The sequence below is a fragment of the Halichoeres trimaculatus genome, unplaced genomic scaffold (genome assembly GCF_033239565.1).
Source record: "Halichoeres trimaculatus isolate MK-OKI-2021-1 unplaced genomic scaffold, fHalTri1.1 fHalTri1_scaffold_16, whole genome shotgun sequence".
Classification (NCBI taxonomy): Eukaryota; Metazoa; Chordata; class Actinopteri; order Labriformes; family Labridae; genus Halichoeres; species Halichoeres trimaculatus.
In genome coordinates, this window is record NW_027437194.1 from 14701767 (window position 1) to 14725051 (window position 23285).

Below are 23285 nucleotides of genomic sequence, written 5' to 3' on the forward strand. Positions count from 1 at the left end.
ACAGGACGAGTCTCAGAGAGCTGACATTAACTCCCCACCGCTCTGAGAGCCTCTGCAGAGAGCTGCAGATGAAACTCGCCTGAGGAGAGAAGCAGAGGCCTGCTAATGTCTCCATGAGGCCCCTCACTGTGTTCATTTCAGAGCAACCCGAGCTCATCCTCTCCCTACTGGGCTCATAATGCAATTACACTCTCACATCTGCAGGGGGCTCCCTCTGTCTCCACCTCAGCCCACTGCTCTCTCAAACTCTGTGTGTGTGTGTGTGTGTGTGTGTGTGTGTGTGTGTGTGTGTGTGTGTGTGTGTGTGTGTGTGTGTGTGTGTGTGTGTGTGTGTGTGTGTGTGTGTGTGAACGCTGAGGTAGAAGCTGGGACTGTGAGGTCTCCTGCTCAAGATTTGCGGTTAATCAATCATGGAGCCGCCGTAATGACACCCTGCTGCTTCCCTAATGTCTTCTGGCAGAGGAGCCGCCGCTGGCACTGAGCTCATGCAGGCACACATATGGTCGCCTCGGTGAGTGACAGGACCCCTTTCATGTGAGCTGCCCTGCACGCTGGATGCCATCAGCCTCATACAGCCAGCCGCTGGCTACAAATGAAATGATGGTGGAGGGAGGAAATGTGAAAAAACAGACAAGAGATGGAGCTGTGAGGAGAATCTGGTGCTTCAGTCACCTGGTTTACCCTGAAAGTAAACTATCGACAACAGAAAGACACAATGAGGAAGAAAACTTGTGCTCTCAGCTCAGTCTTCCAGTTAGAGGCTTGAGAAGTGGCCTGCATGCAGCTTTAGATATCTTATTTCACCAAAAAGAAGCAGGTAAAAAGTGTTATACATACCGATAATAGGTGCTTTTAATGAAATGGTGTTTGATTCTCATTACTATGAAGACACACTGACATGTAGATTGCAGGAATGTAGAGCAGGCATCCTCCCGGTCCGATAAATCTCCTCTACAGAGCAGAACTTCACCAAATATAGCAGCCATGTTTCTCTGCCGCTCAGGAGGAAGAGCCCCTGTGAGTCTGACTGACATTTATCTCAATCTGACCTGACATTTGTTCCAAATGGACCCTGAAGCACAGTGTCATCACATCAGTCACAGATAACTCCATAATAAGGCCTTTGGAGCAGGTTCACAGTGTGCTCTTTGAACGCGGCCTGAACCCTGGCGCTGCTCAGAGCGCCACTCTGCATCCCGGCCTTACAGAAAATCCTGCGAGCAGCGAGGACAGTTTGGAGTCCATTTGCATGCAGGTGTTTGCAGTCGGAGGCCCATCTGTCCACTGGAGCGCTCTCTAATTTATGTTAGTTGTTGTTGTCAATGTTGTCAACCCTGCACACACACACAAACACACACACACACACTCCCCTGTTCAGTGGAAGTGACAGCAGAGGAGATCTGGAACTAAAAGAGCAATCCATCATCTGAATAAAGCTCCGGTTTGACACACACATACACACACACACTCACACACACTTGGGAGAGTAAAACTACAAGCCTTAGGCCATGTCCACACATAGCCTGGTATTTGGGAAACCACATATATTTTTATAGGTTTAGGCCTGTCGTCCAACCGCAGTTCTATGCCCCTGAAAACGATGTTTTCTGAAAGCTAAAGTGAAGATTTTGGGGTTTTCAAATAACAAGGTATAACAAGGTTGTACTGATGGGATGGCACGGGTTTCACGTCTGAAAAATACTGCCGAACATGTGTTTTGGCACTCACCAGCAGATTTACCTGGTGCATGTGGACGAAAGTGTTTTTAAAAAAGAATAAGGGGGGAATTTGTTTTTGAAAATACCTGGCTATGTGTGTGCAAGGCCTTAGAGGATGCCTTGCAAAAGTGCACGCATGGTTAATGTTTACATATTCATAAAGTCATCCTTCATCTTGATGTTTGGAGTCCACAGAAATTAGATCTTAGTTTCTCTTTCCAAACAGGTTACCAAACTCATTTATATCTCAGGATAGAAATGAGAAAATTACAAAATACATTAATAGAAAAATACGACTGAAACGTTTCAATTTCAAGTGTTTTAATGGCATTAATAATCTGTGACAGCATAAAGTTTCTGTAAGGGAATTTAAGGTTGGAATGATTTTGGCACGACTTATCTCTTTGCTGGTTTTGTTCTGAGCCGAGACAAAAAAAATCTCATGATTCATTCTCTCTTCTGATTGATTATGACTCATTTTAAATGTCAAACATGTGAGTCAGGATGGAGCTTTAAAGTGGAAACATTTGGAAAATTGATCTATGGACCATTATATAGTGATTTTCTAGTCTCTCAGACCGCTCAAAGCACTTAACACTACTAGTCTCATTCATCCATCCACACTACAATTACACACTGATGGTAGGGGGGATCTAAGGAGGAGCCATCAGTTTTAACTAAAACAGTCACACCCATTCATACACCACTGACCAGCAGAACAGTGGGAGCAGAAGGGTTCAGTGTCTTGCACAAGGACACTTCGGCATGTGACTGCAGAGACTGGAAGCGTACCCCGACCCTCTGATTGAGAGGTGACGACTACCACTACGCCACTGAGCCACAGCTGCCCTCAAAGTTTTTCTTGAGTGTTGTTAATCTCCTCTAAGATGTTTATATATATATATAAAAAAACCACTTCCTTTAAACTTGACCTCTCAGCTCATGTTGGGGTTTTAAAAGCCTTTTTTAAACTTCTGTTGATTCTTGTCACTCTAAAGCAGTGGTTTTTAACGGTGTTGGGGGCACCAAACCCCACCAGTTTCGTATGCCCATTCACCAAACCCTTCATTAGTGAAAATTATAGTATGAATTTATTCAGATTCAAGACATAGGTACATTTTTTTTTCTTTTGCTGGTGCACAAAATGAACCATGCATGAACATCACCTCGTTCCAAGAATACAACCAACACAGAGCATGAACTCACAACAAATTAAATACCTGCAAATCAGTGTGACTTCTGCTGTTGCCTTAGAGAGACCAGTTCAGATATGTGTGGCTTCACCTTGGCAAGTGCCACTTCCTTTAGTTTCGCTGGTGTGAGACAAGAGTTGCTCAAATCATGCAGATAGGATGCTGAAACATGTAAATCCATGTTGACCAACCTCTTTTATCTTTATTTATCTATTTTTCTGCTGGTCATAGAATGAATTAAACTATGGCCAACGGGGCATTTCATCACAAATTGACACAATGAGTCAGGTGTGTCTTGCAGCGGATGCCCCGCTGAACCCCTGAGACCGACTCACCGAACCCCGAGAGTTTGATCGAAACCCAGGTTAAGAACCATTGCTCTAAAGACACGCAGTAAATAGTATCTTTTACAGAGGCTTTATTCGTTCTTCCTTCAGCAGCATGGAGCTGGAAAAAAAATGTTTCCTTGTTATTAGCAGCTTTTACAGGTAGGGTCTTCAGGAATCTGCGCTCCTCCTTGAATCAGTGCCAGCGGCAGCACACACCCACTGCCTCTGACCTTGATTGCGTGAACACTTTCACCAGCTCAGCAACTACCTGTAGCATCAAGTTACTACGTGAGAGAGACTCAAGGGCCGCGCACCTGAATCGACATGTTAGCACAAGCTAATCATGGGTATTCCACACATACCTGCTTAGCAGAAAGCTAACTTGCCTTGCTCTTTGTCCCAAGCCGCTCTCCAAGTTCCTGAAAGCGAGTGAAAGTCAAGCCAAGCTTCAACCTCATATCTGTTTGGTATTTCGCTTCACTTTGGTAGAGTTTTTCTTCCTCCGTGCTACCTCCACTACCTTAGCTGCTGTGATTAGCTTCCATTCTCAATCATCAACAGGCAAAGTCACGAGCACATTGGACGTGCTGTGATTGGCTGATTTAACCACGCTTTTACTCTCTGCCCAGCAACAACTAAATCATCAACATACAGGCAGAGGAGGGGTTTGAAGCAGACACAGACACTGACACACATGTATAGGGGACCATGAAAATAATAATTTAAAAAAGTCATACAGACTACCTTAAAAAATTTCAAACGTTGTCAGGTCTGTCAACAACAGGAGGAAACAACCTTTCAGGTGTTTCTTGGTTTAATAGCGGACAGAAATCTAAACGCTGTTTTTGGTGACAGAGATGTAATGCTGAAAACCAATGATGATAACATTTTTTGTCAGTCATAAAGTAGGGCGACAGTTAACCCTTTAAAGCTAATTTCTTGTACAGACTTCAGAGAAAGTTCTTAGACATTTAAAGAGTTACATGCAATCATAAATTAAAGTTCCCCACAAAAAAAATCTTTGCAAGTCTTAATTACCTTCAGAGGATTTTACAGTATAAAACTAAAATGATTAAAGAAAACAGAAGACAAGTATGAACCATTAGGTGTTTGAGCTCATCATAAGCACTTTAGCTCTGAAGGGGTTCAGTGAGGAGCAGCCTCTGTGAACTCCTGGTTAGTTATTAACTGCTGCCACCTGCTGGACATGACAAACGTATCTACACGGCTTAAAAGAAAGAATATGTAGTTTATATTTGGACACATATTCGTTTTTAATTCTAGGGAATACCACAATCAAGTAATGACACAGGTTTAGGAAAAATACAGACTTTATTTTGAGTGATTTCTTAGCCTGGCTCAAGCATCAGTGTAAGCCTGTAAAGATAAGTTTCACACTATAAATAAAAACCTCAATGCTGCATCACCTGTAAAGATATGGCTAATACAATTTGAACAATGATAATAGAAGGAACAAAAAACTGAGAATGCCAGACTCACTCAGACATGGTGTTTACAGTTGCAGAGTTTAAGCATCCAGGCCATGAGTACAGGTTTTATCAAAAGGCTCTTCATGATAAAAAAAGAACATAAAAGACAAGTTGGCTTTGAAAAGGTTCTGCACAGCTATGAACTCTCAGTCCTGATCAAGCAGGAGAGAATCTGAATCCTCTGCTGTGACGTCACAGAACATTGATCGTTCTATGAACTCCAGAGATCTCCTGCAGCAAATGTCGGCTGGACTAAGACTGTGGAGCATTCCTTTATAGAAGAAGCCATTAACAGTACGTCAGGTTCAAAATACCCATAAACCACCCCATCCACCTAGAACACTCGATCAAACTCAGTCTGACTGGTAGTGGCTGGGTTTCTGTTCTGATTGGGCTGCTGCTGTGGCATGTGACCCCTCCGTCTGGGCGGGGCCAGGTACTCAAACATGGATGTGTTGTGGGTGGAGAGCATGTTCTTTAGGTCTGAAGGCATCGGGTCAGACCAGAAAAAGTCGTGGTTGAGTGCGTCATCACTGTCCGTGCGCTGTGCTGGGTCCAGAACCAGGAGTTTGTCGATCAGATCCAGAGCATACGGGTCTTTGACGTATGCTTTCAGACGATCCTTCACTTTCCTCTTCTGACCTTTAGGGAGCTCCATCTTCTGGTAGAGCTCATACTTTTTATCCACACCAGGCCACACCTGAGAGGAGGAGAGGAGTTTGGGATTTAGTCAACAGAAGAGAAGACACTGATGCAAAGGTAGAAAACTCCAGTCTAACGCAACATTACCTCTGAGGTGATGGAGCCACACAGCTGGCTGATGAGGGTCAGCTGGTGCTGCTCCGTGTTTCCCTGCATGATGGGACTTCTGGTCCACATTTCTGCCATGATACAGCCTCCTCCCCACAGGTCAATGGGAGGGCCGTAGTCACGCTCTCCTACAAAAAAACCCCCAAGACATTACATATCAATTAATTATACGGTGTATATAGCTGATACATTATTATTAAAAACTAAAGTCACAATTGTTTTTCATTGAAATCCCTGTTCTATTGACTTTGGTTATTGGAAAGCTCCCATGAGGATAAAATTCCTGGAACTTCTGGTCAAAAAGCTTTTACGTATGCAAAATACTCGAGTAATGTATAAGTGTGTCTTTCTGTAGTGGAGGGTTATATTGGTGTCTTACCCAGCAGCAGCTCTGGGGGCCTGTACCACAGTGTGACCACTCTGTTGGTGTAGCGATTCCCCTGGCTGTTTTTAGCCAAACTGAAGGCCCGAGCCAAACCAAAGTCAGCCAGTTTCAGGACGCCGTCTCTGGTGATCAGCACGTTGGCCGCCTTCATGTCTCTGTGTAGGATCTGGTCCAAGAACAGGCAGGAACGTGAATCATGAATTAAAGTAACGGATGTTATTTATGATTATATATTATATCATCTTTAGTGCCAATGAAAATATGTCAAGATACACATACAGATCTAAGATGAGAAACACTCTTGTAGGTTTAGAGTAAGCTGTATTCTTTTTGTCGTAGCTCTTGATGCCTCACCTTGTTCCTGTGGATGTAGTAAAGTCCATTCAGCAGCATCTGCATGACCTTCTTAATCTCTGCCAGAGTGAACTTCACGTTGGTGTTACTCAGCAGCCCAGCCAGGTCGTGCTCACAGAAGTCAAACACCAGATAGATGCTGCCTTTGTATCTGTTGAACTGAGTGGCTTCAAAACCAGCGAAGAGGCAGAAAAGAAAGAACAACTCCAATGAGACAACATGTATTTCTTTGCTTAAGAGACATATCTAAAAATGAAGGGTGGATTGACAGACTGGACATCGACACCAACCTTTGGTTCTGCAGATTTCAATCAGATTGACAACATTTTCATGTTTTAGCAGCTGTAGTATCTTTATTTCTCTCAAAGCTGTGATTGGAAACTGAAACAAAGTAGCCAGAGGTAAGTGTTTTTTTCTGTACCAGCACAAAAAACATTTTGCTAACTGAAAATCCAAAGAAAAGTCTGCATATTAATCAATTATCAAAACATTCATTCATTGCAGCCTCAGTTTTATTTCATTTCTTTTCTTCAAATAGTAAGTAAGTGTGTTTGGGTGATGTCAGAAGCTGTTCTGTAATATTCTGCTTGTTCTATAATTTGATGCCAAATAACAGTAATTAACTTAACCAGTGCCCTCAAATTTATGTTGTTTCGATATCAGGTTTCAAATGAAACCAGCTTGTCTGTCTGAGAATACCATCCTCTATGTTGCTTCTCCTTATCCCTCAATATTAACTGAACTTTAAGAAAAAGACAGCAACAAATTTATCACCTTTAATCTCTATTTTTTGTTTAAGTATAACGTAGCCACTAATATCACAGTGCAACACAGGTCCTATTTATGATATGGCACAGCAATATCATCTTTTTAGTGAACTTACTCCTTCTTTTTCATTTTCCATTAAAACCTTCTTCAGAGCCACCTTCTTTCCAGTCTGTCTATGTTTTGCTTTGAACACTTCCCTGTGGAAAAAAAGTCACACAAAATTAGACAAATAATCCCTCATTAACTATCAATCAGCTAATTTGTAACTAACAATGATTTAAGATGAATATATGCCCTCAAATAATTTAAAGCTGGACAATTCTGCTTCAGAGCTCAGACTTTAACTAGGGATATTTTGCTTTCAAGCTTGCCTAATGGTTCAAAACCAATCTGAGTTGCCCTTACTGTGGCTACTACTACCACCATAAGAAAACCAGATGGGTAATGAACGCTGTGTTCAGGGCACCCTTGGATTTAAGCATTTGTATCAAAAGCACGCCAGTTTCGTGAGTCCCTTAAAGCAGGATTTAGAACAGTCTTTTACATCAATGCAAGTAACACTAAAGGTGCAGTGTGTAATATTTAGTTACAGGACAAACATGGACAAAACTGAATGAGTCACGAGTATGCTGAAAAATAAATAAGCAAACAAATAGATAAAAAAAAATAGATAGACAGATGGGTAATATATATATATATATATATATATATATATATATATATATATATATATATATATATATATATATATATATATATATAAATGTTGCAACTCAACTCGCTTTCCTCCCGTTCAATTGTTGCCAAAGCAAACTCGCATGTGATCAAGGCTTGTAATCGTCGACTTTTGGAAAAATGAGAAGGGATTGGGGGGCCCAAATAAGCAGATTGTGGGAGTCCTAACTTTAAATGACAAATTTTAAGTAAAATGTCTCTAAAAATATGACAGCATGTGAACTTGCATGGATACAAAAATGCTGAGCATAGGATAGACTTTAACTTTCAAACGTTTGATCACATAAAGACAAGCTATATGTTGACATATTTAGATACGTTACTACGTTGCGTACATTATAGGTAAATCGTCAGAAAAGCAAGCGCAAAGTGCACAAACTACACTCAACTCACTTACCCAAATGTACCTTGTCCAATTTTAGCCATTTTCTCATATTTAGAGAATTCATCACAGTAAGGAAACTCGACTCCATCGTAGTACTTCGACATGATGGCGGCCTCCCGGTCAGGCCTGAGGAGACATTTCGTTTAATATTAGGATATTTAAGCCTATCATGAAATTGATGTTTCAAAAAAAGCTCAATTTACGCTGTCAAATCAATAAGTATCACAAAAGAAACTCGAAAAATGAGAAGTTTTCTTACTTTTCAGCCCCACCGGCGTTGCTTGTTTTGTCTCGCTGCATTTTTGCTGTTTGTTTCTACTTCCGGTTCTGTGACCGAGCTTTATGTGCTGCATTTAATGAAACTCCGGTTATTTTGTTTGAGGGTGCAATGACGCCATTGATTACTCATTTAGGGTCACACTGACGAAGATACGTTTTACTTATGTATATTATGGAGTGTCTGTGCAATTACACATGAAATATATTAAAAATATAATTGCACCAAGCTATCAGTTTGGTTTTATCATCTCTGTAGTAATTGAATCAGGATCGTAGGGCACCTGAGCTGTCACAACAAACTCTATCGCATTTTTTATTTATTGTGCTAACTCTGGTGTTTAGTTCCATTCTTACTAAATTCAGTGTTCTATAAACACAATATTTTAAAGCGATGCACTCTGTCGGTTGTTGAATTATCAATTTTATAGGAGACATCTGAAAGCAGCAGTGTAGGACAACATTGTTGTGCTACACTGTAGCGACGTCTGGCGAGTGGGAGTAAAAGCGTCTTTAAAAAGTGTATGTAAGACTGAGGGGGTATCTGTTTCTGATTCGTTATTCTTTATTTGGTGAAAAACTACGGATAAGTTATCTTAACTAATATTATTTTTCTCTTGAAAAGAATGTATTGTATGTTTGATCGGCAACACAGTGGCTGGTGTACAACAGATCACTGTCAAAAACCTTCCTTTTGAAAAAATAATTTTGTACGTTATTTTCTTTGCCAAGAATAGAAAAGGAAAGATTTTTATGTTTTTCCCTTTTTTACAGAATTAGTGGTTGTCCTAATGGTTTGTTGTATAGAATAGTTCATGTTTATTGTAACTGGATTAATATCATTAACAGAACTGTCGGAACTAGACAGTTCTTAAAAAATGCATAAATGTAAAATATATCAATTTCATTATTACTTATCTATTCATCCGTTTACATTGTTTTAATTCACTTTTTACAATGAAGTGGGTGTGACGCGACGTCATTACGCAGTTGAAAGTATTCTCCCATATTTGGTCGCTGCTTCCTGTGACAGCTCAACGCCTCATCATCATGGTGTGCATGTCGCGCGTGTGGCAGCGGGGCTCCGGGTTTGCCGCGCGGCTGAGAAAGAGGGACTGGACTTGCAGGTTGGCGGGTCTTTCTGTCAGATTTTACAGCACTAAAACAGCTCCCCAGATACCAGGCATGGAGTACCAGGTAAGCCTTTACAACGCTTCTTCTGCCTAATTGCATCAGCTGCTAGCCTAGCTAACTAGCCACCGGCGCTAGTTAGGGAAGTTTGTAATAACTCTGAAGGATTACTCATTTCAGAGATGGGTAGAAACATGGCTGACAGGACAGCATGCAACTACTTTGACCCTGGCTGGTGATGTCAAAGGGTCTGAATATGTACTTTGGTAAAACAGATGTTAGTATCTGAGTGGCCGGCATGAAGAGTTAACAGTGTGTGGTGGACAGAGCTCAGCTGTGCTATCTGTTCCAGCCACTCTGACAGGCTCCACGTCAAAGTACAACTAGTACACTCACACGTGGTCTACACCTCTCTTTGATTCCATGTCTGAGTTTGTCTTGGACCAGTAGTACATAGTGTTTAAACTCTGTTCTCAACCATTTTTTACGTTTAGGTTTGTGTTTTGTTTAAATCAGTGAAAATAGTTTTTTAATGCAGCATTAAAGTCACTTGATAACTGAAGATCAATGACTGCTGAGAGGAAATCACATCTCACCAGTTCCACATTAGATACATGGCCCATGATAATGATAATCACATGATACTGGTAATGGTAATTACTGGTGTGGTTAAATGTCAAAGGAGCTGGTACAGATAATTCAAGATATGACAACTTAATTAATTCTGTTAAAAGTACAACTTTCAATGAAAGTAATAGTGGCACAGTGGGTCAAATTTGGGAAGGAAATCTGTTGTTTTTTATTTGAAATATAAGGATAATATTGTTGTTGTTGAAAGTATGCACTGTAAAGACACATTTTGTGTGAAAAAAAAATGCACCCCAATTCCCAAAAAGTTTGGTGAGTGTGTAAATTCTGATTAAAATTCAGAATTTGATGGTTTGCAAATCATATAACTTCTCCACTGAAAGTGGTGCAGTGACTACATATCATGTTGAAACTGTATAAGGTAGCTCTTTACAAAAAATATATGCCCATTTAAATCTGATTTTATTTTTTTAAAATAGTTTAAACAGTTGGTACAGGGAAATGTTTGCCATTGTGTGTCACCAGCTCTTCTTTTAACAGTCTTTAAGTGTTTGTGAAACAAATAGACATATTTCTGGAGTTTGGCAAGAGAAATGTTTTCTCATTTTTGCCTTATTTATGATTTCAGGATAACCTGTGTAGTATATTTTGCTTCATAGTGCTCCAAATGTTTCTACGGGTAACATGTCAGGACTAGAACCCTGACTTTTCTACTCCAGAGCCACACTACTGTAATACATGCAGAATGTGGTTTGACATTGTCTTGATGAATTACTTTTGGTCCAACCTGCAAGATGCATTGCCTGTATAGCAGTATATGCTGCTCCAGAACCTTACAGTCAGCATTAATGGTGCCTTTATAGATGTGTAAGCTGACTATGCCATGGACATTATGTGTCCTATATTACCTTTAGGATTGGGGACTTGCAAAATTTCTGATTGATCAAACCAGAGGTCGGTTCCCCACTTCCACTGAGTCCATCTTAAATGGGCTCTGGTTCAGAGAAGTATCCGATTGATCCCTTTTCTTTTAAAATTGTAAAAATTGTAAAAAAAAAAAAAAAAAAAAAGTACAAACCTGCATTTGTGGATGCAGTAGTGAACTGTGTTCAAACAATTGTTTTTGAATATCTTGTCCATCTAGTATTAGTTTTGGCCCCTATCAGTGAAATCCCCTTCTTTTTTAGCATTAGTCTGAAACTATTTACTTCTTCAGTAGCTTACAGTGGTAAACCGCTTTCTTTCTGAACAACTCAGCCTCTATCATTTCAATACCCTGTCATGAACCTAGCTCTGTTGATTATTAACAAGTTATACATTGGGAGATGTTTTCCTTTTTGTATTACGCAACTTTTCTGGTGTTTTGTTGTCCCTGTGAAAACATTGCTGCCAAATTTGTTATAAATCAATTAAATCTTCCGGCTTCAGCAGTCGTCATATTGTTCTTGTACCACTTTAATTTAAATGTTGAAGGTAAATAATTTGCAAACCATCAACATTTTTGGTGTCCAAACTCTTCAGCAGATTCTTAATATTGAATTTATCTGATTAGGGGGGAAGAACTTAATTAGGACATATTTCTGCCAATCTTCCATAATTTTTTTTTGTTTACACTTTGTTTCTGCAGGATGCCGTTTGCACACTTAATACTCTGCAGACAAACGCCAGTGCTCTGGAGCAGGTACGACGAGAACGGAGTCACCCTCAGCAGCAGCTCCAGGCCATGAGAGGTTTCCTGGAACGAGCAGGTCTCAAAGTGAGTGTGGTGCATTAGCTCACAATGAACACAGCTTCATGTTTGTCACATAAAAATAAAGAGACGACAAAGATTACAAAGACTTTGATTGATGTTCAGATAGACAGATCTTGTTGTCTTATCGAATGTGTGTGTGTGCCACAGGTCGAGGAGTTAGATCATCTCAACATTATTCACGTGACGGGAACAAAGGGCAAGGTGAGCTAACCAATGATACAGAGGGTTTCACTTTAGTTATGTAACATCTGACCAAAGTTCATATAAACAGACATTCAGTGTGTGTTTGTTCTGATATCTTACAAGTGTTTGTGTTTTTGCCCCAGGGCTCCACGTGTGCATTCACTGAGCAGATTTTAAGAAGTTATGGCTTCCGCACTGGATTTTACAGGTAATACATGTAATAAAACTTGACTGGGCAGTGCATTGGTAGAGTATGTTCATAAAATTCTTGTTACCATGCTTCTGCCTCTTAGCAAGGATTTGCATTTTCCCTGATGTAACTAGCCAAATATAAGAGACCTCTACTTTGGGTTTCTTTTTTTTCTAAGTCAAACACCGATCTGAAATGTAAATTTTCGGGTCATTCAAAATTTACCCTCAGACACTGAACCATTTTTGAATATTCATCTTAATAACATGTCTTCAAGTATTTTCTGAAATCTGTGCTGAACAGATGAGCTTCTAGTGTTTATATTGATTATGCGAAACTACGCAAGAACAACTTGAATTAAATTGTTCATGTTAAAAGCTGAAAGTGTTAACTTGTTAGACTACAGATACATGGGAGCACCGGGCTGCCGATAGCACTACATTTAGCCAGCTACTACAACGTTTACTTGGACACTTACGTCGAATAATTTACGACAGTGTGTGCGAGACTCCGGGCAGGAAGGTGGCAAGGCAGTCCGATTAGAACAGATCCTCCTCATAGCATATTTAACCCAAATGTCTACCGTGTCTGCCATCTTATTGTAAAGACTCAGTGGTTTTAGTTTGATGTGTTAATTTGTGTGAAATGTCAGAAATGATAAATATCTTATTTTGATATACAAAGAGTATTTATGGTATTTAGTTACTGTAAACCAGCGTTGATAAAGCACTCTGCATAAATTTAGATAATCCTGCTTCATTTTTATCATTTATTCAAATCTGATTTAAAAGCCTTCACATCACAAACTGAAGATTAGAATCTTAAAATTAAACATTTAGTTTGGCATTTTAGCCATTGTTCACATTTATGTGTGCATGTGTTTTATTTTTTGTATGAGGTAAATTTAAATTCACATGTTGATCTCTCTGCCTTTGTCTTAGTTCACCTCATTTGGTCCAAGTCAGAGAGAGGATTCGAATCAATGGACAGCCGATCGGAAAAGAGCTCTTCACTAAATATTTCTGGCAGGTTTATGGTCGTTTGGATGAAACTAAGGTGGGTCATTCATAAAAGAGAGTTTTAAAAAAGTTATTTTTTTAAATCAACTTAACTGTGTGAAAGATTAGAAACCTTCAGTCTAATCATTTAAAAGTAACAGCTGACACTTTGTTGCTTTATGCTGTGCGTCCAGTTTTCTACTCCAACCTGAGTGAAAGTTCAGGAGTGTTTGATCAGTGTCACTGGGTTGTAATTAAATTAAATTAATTTAGAATCTGTCTTGTGAGGAGGGGCGTGAGCGGCATGTGACAGCACAGATTATACACCGTCAGTGTGCACTTTGTGCCCTGAATTATTTTTGACATTTGATACTTCTTCTTTTTCTGAACACTCTGAGTGTTGTGGAGAAGTGCTTCCTTTCATAGAAAGTTAAAACTCACCGTAGATAACTGTTTTGGTGTATCCCCCATGAGGACGTAAAGCAACAACCTGATACTTTTTTTTTGTAAGAATTTAGCTGCATTAGAAGAGGATTGTAAAACTGTTTATGTGGGACCAACATAAAGCTGTAAAATCATTGTAGTTTCAGCTTGTAAAGTCAACTAGATGCCATCCATCAAACACTGAGTGAATAAAAATGGTGTTTATATGAAAAGGAAAGCCAAAATTTTGCTCTGAAAATTATACTTTTACATCTTTTATTCTTCTCCACCTCCTCAGGATGCCCACGGGGGGAGCATGCCTGCGTATTTCCGTTTCCTCACTATTTTGGCTTTCCACGTGTTTCTCCAGGAGAAGGTCAGCTCACTGAGGAAATGCTCTTTAAACTTTGAGTCTAACCTGGCTTCAAGCTGACTGGCTTTGTTGTTTGTCCAGGTGGATTTAGCTGTGATTGAAGTTGGGATTGGAGGAGCTTTTGACTGCACAAATATCATAAGGTAAGATTCCAGATGGAAAGCTAAGTTCCTCGACCATTCATTCATAAACAAGTGTTTTTAAATACAGTGTTAGATTAGATTAGCTTGAAGCAGTAATGATCATAAGTGAGCGATTTCCTCGCATAAACTGAATTTAAATTTCAACATGTCTCAAATGAAGAAAATTGACAGAAAAGAGTCCAGACTTGGAACAATTAATGAGTGTTTTATTCTTTATATTGTTGTTTTTAGAAAGAAAACAACAATAAAACAATAAAAAGAAAGACAGAGTGAGAACTTGTACATTGTACAGAATTACATAAAAATTAATAGAAAAGTAGGATTCTTGAAGACTTTTCAGTTTTTCTCTGAAAGCACACATGGTTTTTAGCAGAGCCATTGACCAGGTTCCTGAGAGCTCTTACCTGAGTGTGACCTTACCTGTTGGTTAGCAACCATGTGTTACATCATATGTTAGAGATAATTAGTGTGTGTGGCCACCCCCTCTGCCAAAGCTTAACACTTCTTTCAAAACTACGGCTCTCTGTCCAAAAGTTATAGAGCTGTGTAGCATTATGGCAGTAGTCATAGACCAGAGCTGCAGCCCCTTGGTGAAAGGTGAGGGCACTACAGCTTAGACACACAATGTGACTTACATTTCAGTCCTACTTTGATAAAAAATATGAACAACTTCTTTAACAGATTAGTGATTCTGGTGCCAGCAGGTGGGGGTGATGACCTTTAACCATTTAGTCAAATGAATGAGCACATACCTGTTTTGTACTTGAGAATAAATGATTGTTTGGCTGTTCATAAATGATTAGTGTCTTCAATGCTTCGACCTACACAAGATGTCCCATGGAAACACAGGTCTGCATCAATATGAGAATCCTGTCTTCACCCTACGGTTGTGCAAATTGTACAAACAGTTGGTAACATGGGGTCAATGAACGCTTGTCCCTCCAACATAACATTCCCTTGTTGAAGTTTTTGGCCTCAGTCCAAAGTTCCACTTTCCCAACGGGACTGCAGGCAGTGATGTATGTTATTTGGCAAGAGTCCAAAGACATGTTGCGTACTCTGTGTCCTAAAAAAGCCCTCCTGGTTCCACAAGTTCATTAACAACATTAGATCTATACAACAGAAAAGGACAAACTGCACTAACTATGAGGATAAGGTCTCATATTACATTACATGTGAAGGACTTTCTTAGTCTGTGTCGTCTAGTGATCCAAACTTACTGGTTACATCTCTTCAAATCCCCCGGGACATTACTCAGAAAGAGCCTGACAATGAATACAGAGTTGAATCCAAGCCCTGTAACCATAATTAAACATGGATCAAAACCTGAACAGGTATGAGCCAGGGTGCTCCATGAAGACCTCTTAAGGTCATAGATCAGTGGACCAGCTTTTTCCTATGCTAGGTAACATGGTTGGAGCTGTAACAGGTAGTTCCTGAAGACAGAGGGAGGAGTTTTCATGTTGTTCTGACTGTTCTGTGGTCAGTTGTCAGATACGATACTTTGCCATTGAGTCAACTTCTATCCTGTTCTGACCATTACAGAGCTACTGGTGTTTTGGAGTTAAGAGTGACTGTGTTAACTGGTGACCCACAGCAGACAATGTTTGTGATTGTTGACTGATAAGTCACCAGTTTACAGGGTCACGCTCTACACTGAAACACCAGCAACGTCTGCAGCTGTTATTAAATAGGTCTTTTATATTCTACCTCAGGTACCCTGTTTGACCTTAAATAAATAATATGAACTGCTGATATTCTAAATGCAGCATATACTTTTTGTACTTGTCCAGATTATCGAACTATACGTTATACAATTTAATCTACTCCCTCTGGAAGGGCCTCAAAACAGGAATGGCGGAGGACACAACTTGTTTCTTTTCTTTTACAACTAGGTTGTAAACCTGGAATGTACAAACACACAAAACTCAAAATTAGCTTAAACAAATCCACTTTCCTTCTTAAACACTTATAAAACACACTCACCGGCACATTATCCCTGTCCTGAAGGTCAATGTAATGAAAAAAAAACTTATTGATTAATAATTAAGGCAAAACCCCGCCCACCCCATGCCTGCAGCATGTGATACATGAATGTTAGTTAAATGAACATGTAAGACCTACTAAAGTTATACAGTATTTAATGAAAAACTTAGTTTTGGGCTGAGGTTATGACCAGATATATAGAGGGTAAATAAAAGTGAACCTATAATTTAACAGAAATATATTTTATTTTCAAAGTGGAACTACAGTACATTATCAAATGTTTAACCAATCTTATAAGTAATCTTAAACTACAAACCAAAAAGTGCATTTTTTGGTGTTTAACGCCCTCATGTCACTCGACATACCATTGTACTCCACTGCACTTGTGTTCCCAAGATGCTGGTTCAGCCGTAACTGTTTACAAACAGTGAATTAGTCTACACAGACCTTCTTTACAGTCCCACTTTTTTGGTGTTTACTTTTATCAGGATGCAGAGTGATAAGGAAATGTGTCGATTCTTAGTTACGTCAAGTTATGAACTGTAACATAAATGGGACTGAACTTTGTAAACACTGATGTGTTACCGTTGGTTTGTTTACCAAAAATGAGCAGACGTCATTATCGCCATAGTTGATAAAGCTGATGAGATCGTTTTTAGGAAGTTTCTGAAACATGGACATCGGTTTGAAACATTTGAAAAACACCAAATCCATCAAACTTGACCGTTGTGTTTCTCCTTTATGCTGTGGGTCAACAGGAGGCCGTGGGTGTGTGGTATCTCCTCACTGGGTATCGACCACACTCAGATTCTTGGAGACACAATACAAAAGATCGCCTGGCAAAAGGGAGGAATCTTCAAGGTGTGTTTGATGTACTCATCAGTAAACGGTCACTCAGTGAAAACATTTCGGATTGAAGATATTTAAGATCAACTTGGACTTGACTGTTAGTGTTTTAACTTTGTCTCAGAGAAGATGTTCTGTCTGTAGTTCTTGATGATGATCATGTTGTCTATAGGTGCTAAAGTAAAGCCAGGCGACTTAATGAAACCTGAGCATCTTCATTCAGTGAGGGACAGAGAGAAATGTCAAATCTCTACATTATTCAGTTTCTGTAATTTCTTTCCACCTGTTCAGAAGTCTGAAATTTTGTTTTAGCTGATATGAGAATTTCTAAGCATTCGACTAAACCTCTGTATTTTTTTTTTGTCTGTGTGTTAAATATTTGTCTTCCTTTTTTAGCCGGGGGTTCCTGCCTTCACTGTCAGACAGCCAGAAGATGCAATGGCTGTGCTCAGAGACAGGGCCAAGGAAATAAAAGTGAGTCCCCAGTGTTTTGTGTTTTCAGTCTGAGTGAAATGAAATCTATTATTTGTAAGTAATCCAAATGTACTCCTTTGTTGTAGTGTCCTCTCTGGGTGTGTCCAGATTTGGAGGGCTATCAGGCAGACCTCTCTGACCCTCTACGCCTGGGTTTGGCCGGGCAGCACCAGCGCTCCAACGCCTCCCTGGCTCTCCAGCTGAGTCACACGTGGCTGCAGAGAAGATGTCTGCCTGGTGAGACGGAAATGCCAACGTCACCACATGTGGGCCTTAGACTTTTTCCTCACATAGGCAGTCTGTTAAAATCACCGCAGGACTCCATGTAATAAAAGGATAAACATGAAGATGTCCCACTCAGATAAAAGATTAAATCAGCTTATTCCTTTTAACTCAGTCCAGCTAGATTTGCTGTAAAAGTTTTATATAAATTAAAGACCTGCAAGTTATATCAGTCAATAAAGTAATGTTTCCTCTTGTATGTGCCAAAAAGTATAATGACCTTATCTTTAGTTAACCGGTGCTCAATCCTGGGAGCATTCTGGCCATGAATAAATCTGACTTCAGCATAAACTGAACATTAACTCAAGCTGTCTTCTCTCAACAGACGAAAGCTTTCCTGTCAAAGCCTCTGAGAACACAGGTGTATCTGAGGTGACTCCTTTCAAGCCCAGCCCCATCATGGTGAAAGGTGAGGGACATAAAATTAATATTTATACAATACAAGAACAAAGATCACTGATACAGCACGCGGATACAGCATATTAGAGATCAAATAAAAGGATGGGCAGATCCAGGAACCATGAAAGGTCATCCACGAACAATAAAAGCTGTGACTAGAAATAAGAGCTAGCTGTCCATCAGCCAAGAACTTGCAAGGCTTGTATTTAATTTATGTAGAGCTGCCAGGTTCTTCTACTGTTTTCTAATTTTGTTGCACAAAAACACATTTAGGCTTGAAGAATGACGCTACGGGTGGTTGTGACATCTTTAAGTCAGAAATGAAGGGGAAAAAAACATAAACCAACCGATCAGAAGTCATCCAGATGGGCTCTTTGTGATCTCCTTAGGACTGGCAGATACTGAATGGCCAGGAAGAAACCAGACCCTAAAACACGGAGAAGTCACCTACTTCCTGGATGGAGCTCACACCATGCGCAGTATGCAAGCCTGCATCGCATGGTTCAGAGAGATTGCAGCTCAGCATGAAAGGAGTGCGAGGTGAACATCAGTCTCAAACAACATAGTGTTCAGCACGATGTTACTTTAATAAAGCCTTTGGCAGATGGTTTATGTAAAACCTACATGTTTTTGTTCTAGTGGACCTGTGGCCAGAGTTTTGCTGTTTAACTCCACAGGGGAGCGAGACTCGGCAGCCATGCTTAAACTCCTGCAAGTGAGTGCAAACACTTTTTATTTTACCTGGCTTCTTTCATTTTTGTTGCTTTATTCATCATGCAATGATAATAATAATAATAAAAATAGAAAAATAATAATAATAAATTATATTTTAAAGATATTTGAGGTAAATTTAAACTGTAGAACTACTGTAGAATTTTGTCTACAAGATACACTTTAACTCCTGTAATCAGAAAAGGGTGATCTGCATACTTTGCATGGAGCAAAGGTGTTTTGTTGTATTACAGTGTTTTACCCAGGACATGGCACTCTAGGAAGCAAACTAGCTGCATGAGCATAATGTCACATGTCCTGGCAGAGCAGTGTAGCAACATTTATTTTTATCCCTTATCTCTCTTTGTGGATCAGAACCCTGTTTTAAGATTAAAATGGTCTAGTGTTTTGTAAACAAATCTTGTAGAGTTCTGGTTTGTTTGAATCACTAAACTCCATTTATGTCAGGTGACCTGTGGATATGGGAAATAGTTGTGTGCAGTAAGTTTATCTGTACTTCAAAACTGTCAGCACTAGCTTAGGCGAGCCCATCCTCTGTAAAGGTCATTAACTGAGTGGCAACAACGGCTGGTACAAGACAGTATGGTGGCCCTTAAGGTAAACTGCACACATATGACATGAAATACAAAAAAAAAACAACATTTCATTTAAAATCTAATCGACCACATAAATATTGATTTATATATTTATTATTCAGCCAAAACAAAAAATGGTTCTTATCACAAAAATCTCAGTTTCAAAAATTATATAAATATTCTATAAAACACTGAAACATCATCAATTGAGAGAATATTTTGCAAAACACTTAAATACATGAAAAAATATTTGTAATAAATAATTACCTGAAATACCTTAAACACTTCAAAAAACACAGAAAAATTCTTCCATCCAAAATCAGTTTCATGAAATGCAGAAAAATTTCACAGAACACTCAACTTTTGTGTAAACACAAAAACACTTCTCATAGGTTTCACAAACATTTTGCATTTTATGGAATGGAAAAGTATTTGGTAGAAATGTAATTTATAAAATAAAAACAAATCAAGAAACATACCTTTTGGTCAAATTCCAAAAAAGATTCATTTACCTTAAGAAAGACTACACAAAATACAGACTCATTAAACAAAGTGCAGTGTTTTTTTAGATGAAACTCTGAAACTTTTCAGGTAAGCTCACAAACAAAACTACAATCTTAGATAAAAAATGTTTCAGGGTTGGAGGTTCATGACATGTTCTCCACGTACAGTTACATTATTTGTGCTGGATGACGCGTTTGTTCAGCCATCCTTCAAGGCTCCTGTAAAGAAAGCCTTACATCTTTAGAGAAACTGCATGATCCTGAAGGCATGTGTTGGAGCCATAATTAAGTTTTGTTTTCTTCTTGGTTTCTTTTTGTTTGTTGTGTGTTCAAGAACGCAATTTTTTGTTCTGCCACTAGGTGGTGTTTGAGAGAGATTTAAGAAGCCTGAGTTAATGAGCCTGGTGTGTGTGGAATGGGAGGTATACAGTTTTTCAACCACACTTGTTGTAACGGGTGGTGAACGTTTTGGTTATTTGTTTTATTATTATAATTATTATTATTGGTTTAATTTTTGGGTGAATGATAAACAGGTCAAGGCATCCAAAGCTCAAAGGACAATGGTATTGTTTTTTTCAGTTTTGATTTCCATTACTACTAAAGCGTGCGTCTGAGAAGTTCTTCCCCTCACACCGGAAAAATGTAGTCTTATTGGAAGACTCTACAGCATGGCTTCCCAAAAATTATTATAAACTTCTATTCCAAATGTCTGTCAGAGCTAAAATCAAGGATTAGTTTTAACTTAGTTTACGCAAGTCTGTCTGAACAAGCTATATGCCACCACATGACCTGCTTTGAAGACATCCCTGTTCAGCTGACTTCAGTGTATCTAAGCAGGCACTAATTATTTTTTTGTTTGTGTTTCTTTTCAGCCTTGTCATTTTGACTTTGCCGTGTTTTGCCCAAACATCACTGAAGCCATCACTTCTTGTAATGCAGGTGAGGTGATTGAGTTTGTTGTTTTCACTACAAAACAAAGTTTTTACTTTTACAGACTGACAGAAGGACCTTTTGTCATCTTTCAAAATAAAATCAAGTTTTCTTGCTTGTTATTTTATCAAAATGGAAAAGTAACTGGCATTTAGGCAGTGAAAATGCTAAATTTTAGCACAAGTTAAAGTTTTGTCAGGGAGTCTCATCTCTAAAGCTTAAAGAGGCTGTGGGGAATTTCTGAGTGATCTTGTAAAAGTCTCCGTTCTAGATATTTGCCTGATTGTTATCCACACTTAAAAAATTAGAATATTACAAGTTACAGATTATTTCAAAACACTACTTCTTAGTTTTGGGTTGAGCAGGACCAGATTGATTTATTGCACTTCCAGGTCTCTATGACAGCACCAAGTTTTATAATGAGAAGAGAAATCTGTGATTTTCTCTGCTTAAAACGATTTCTAGGATTAATATTGTAGTGATGATGGGCACAGGAGCCTAACTGTCAGACAGAAAAAGGACAGAAGAGCAGAAGAAAGCTAAACGGGAAAGTGACAGAGCATGAGCTAAAGGCTAACATAGGAGCTAAACTGTTTGTGATAATGTTCATTCCAACCCACAGTCAGCAGTTATTCTACAGTGGTCTGTTTAAACTTGAGAGTCTATCAATGAAATGAAGAGTGAGGTTACGTTAGCTCTGCTTGGTAGATGACTGGCAGGACTTAACCAGAATTCACTGACGTTACATATAACAGACATGTCGTAGAGCACCGAACTGCCAGCTGCACTAAATATAGACAGCTACTAAACTACTTACAAACTGACAGTGTTAACTTACTGTCACATTAGCCTGCAGATACGTCGGTGCACTGGGCTGTTGGTAGCGCTACATATAGCCGGCTACTACTGCAGGAATTTCACACGAGAAGGTGGCGAGGCAGTCCAATCAAAATGGATCCTCCTCATAGCATCTTTAAGAATAAACTGGGTTACTTCAAAGTGCATAGGTGCGGATCTTTAACAAAAGTGTTATTCCCATGCTTTGCAGATCAGCAGAACTTTAACGTCTCTGTGGAAAACATGTTGACTCGCTGCTTGGACAATGAGAGGAGCTGGCGCCTCCATAAAAGTGCAGGGGATAACAGAGGAACTCAGCTGCTCATCGAAGACAGTCTGTCGCTGGTCCCCGGGAGCAAAGCGGACACCTTGGTCTTCCCCTGCATCCTCAGTGCCCTCCAGTGGATCACCCAAGGCAGGGACTCAGTGCTGACAGACCCAGCTAAGACTGTCCTGCCTGTAAAACCAAGCGTCAAGGCCAAAGCTGCTCCGCTCTGTGATGCAGCAGAGATCCACGTCCTCATCACAGGAAGCCTCCACCTGGTTGGTGGAGCACTGAAGCACCTCGACCCATCTTCCTCTAAGTAGAAGGATCAAGTCAGGCTAGAATAAACAGATGTGTATGCTAGGAGGGCTCTTCTGCTGTCCACGTTTCCTGGGAGTGAAAAAGATAGCTGTATGTTGGGGGAGCTTTTAGAAGAGAGACTCTGTTTTAACCTGAGCAGATTTGGCTGCATCAAGGTTGTTGTCTTGCTAGCTTTTCCACTGTGGCTGACTCCAGCAGTCTGGACCAAGGCAGCTTTACATCACTCAGAAACTATCCTTCCTTCACCCCGAGCCTTACAGACAACTGCACGTTTGTGGAGCTGGAGTATGAGTCTTAAACTTGAAGCCAAATACGTTTACATGAACTACACAAGGTACAGACGGATACACTGGAAAGGTGTGTCAGTGGTCACTGAGACCACCTGGTTGAACCAGAGTCGTGGAGGTGACATCATTACACACCAGAAAAACACAAACTGCAGATTTTAAAAGGAATTAGAAAGTGCTCCACAGGCTTCTTAAATTTGATCCTTTGGTCACCTGAACATTATCTGTCAGTCTTTTTTTAATGAAAGACATTTTGCACAGTTTCTACTTTTTATTTTGCCAAAATGTCAACAGTTTCATACACAGGGCATAGTCATTATATGTATATGTGTATAAATATTCCAACACTAATGTTAGCAATAGATGAGTCTATCTAAGTGTCATCAACTTCTGTGTAATCAGGTTTACACTGAAATTAAAATAATTATTAAAAGGTCTGTTATTTAAATTCACACTGTCTGGTGTTATAAATTATTGCTGTCTGTTGGAATGTAAGATGTGTGATTGTTAAAAAATGGTGGTGTATGAAAGTAGTGTTTGCTACAGTGGCAAAATGACATCAGATTTAGGTATCCTGAAAACTAAATGCACAATTTCTTTTTAAAGACCACATTCACATGATC

The 23285-nt window shown here is 39.5% G+C and overlaps 2 protein-coding genes across 2 annotated transcripts; one reads left to right on the plus strand and one right to left on the minus strand.

Moving 5' to 3' along the window:
* Positions 1-4566: 4566 nt before the first annotated feature.
* Positions 4567-8545, minus strand: cdk9 (cyclin-dependent kinase 9 (CDC2-related kinase)). The gene is made up of 8 exons (XM_074690455.1): positions 8427-8545; positions 8180-8293; positions 7163-7244; positions 6570-6660; positions 6280-6446; positions 5920-6091; positions 5520-5668; positions 4567-5430 (listed from the first exon to the last, which is right to left on the minus strand). The coding sequence occupies exons 1-8, from the start codon at positions 8465-8467 to the stop codon at positions 5065-5067; spliced, it is 1182 nt and encodes a 393-aa protein (XP_074546556.1). The 5' UTR covers positions 8468-8545; the 3' UTR covers positions 4567-5064.
* Positions 8546-9453: 908 nt separating this feature from the next.
* fpgs (folylpolyglutamate synthase) lies at positions 9454-23094 on the plus strand. The gene is made up of 15 exons (XM_074690235.1): positions 9454-9640; positions 11790-11918; positions 12063-12116; positions 12242-12306; positions 13230-13344; positions 14008-14085; positions 14164-14225; positions 16970-17072; positions 17454-17531; positions 17618-17768; positions 18139-18222; positions 18602-18752; positions 18852-18927; positions 20895-20961; positions 22001-23094. The coding sequence occupies exons 1-15, from the start codon at positions 9494-9496 to the stop codon at positions 22375-22377; spliced, it is 1737 nt and encodes a 578-aa protein (XP_074546336.1). The 5' UTR covers positions 9454-9493; the 3' UTR covers positions 22378-23094.
* The last annotated feature ends 191 nt before the right edge of the window (positions 23095-23285 follow it).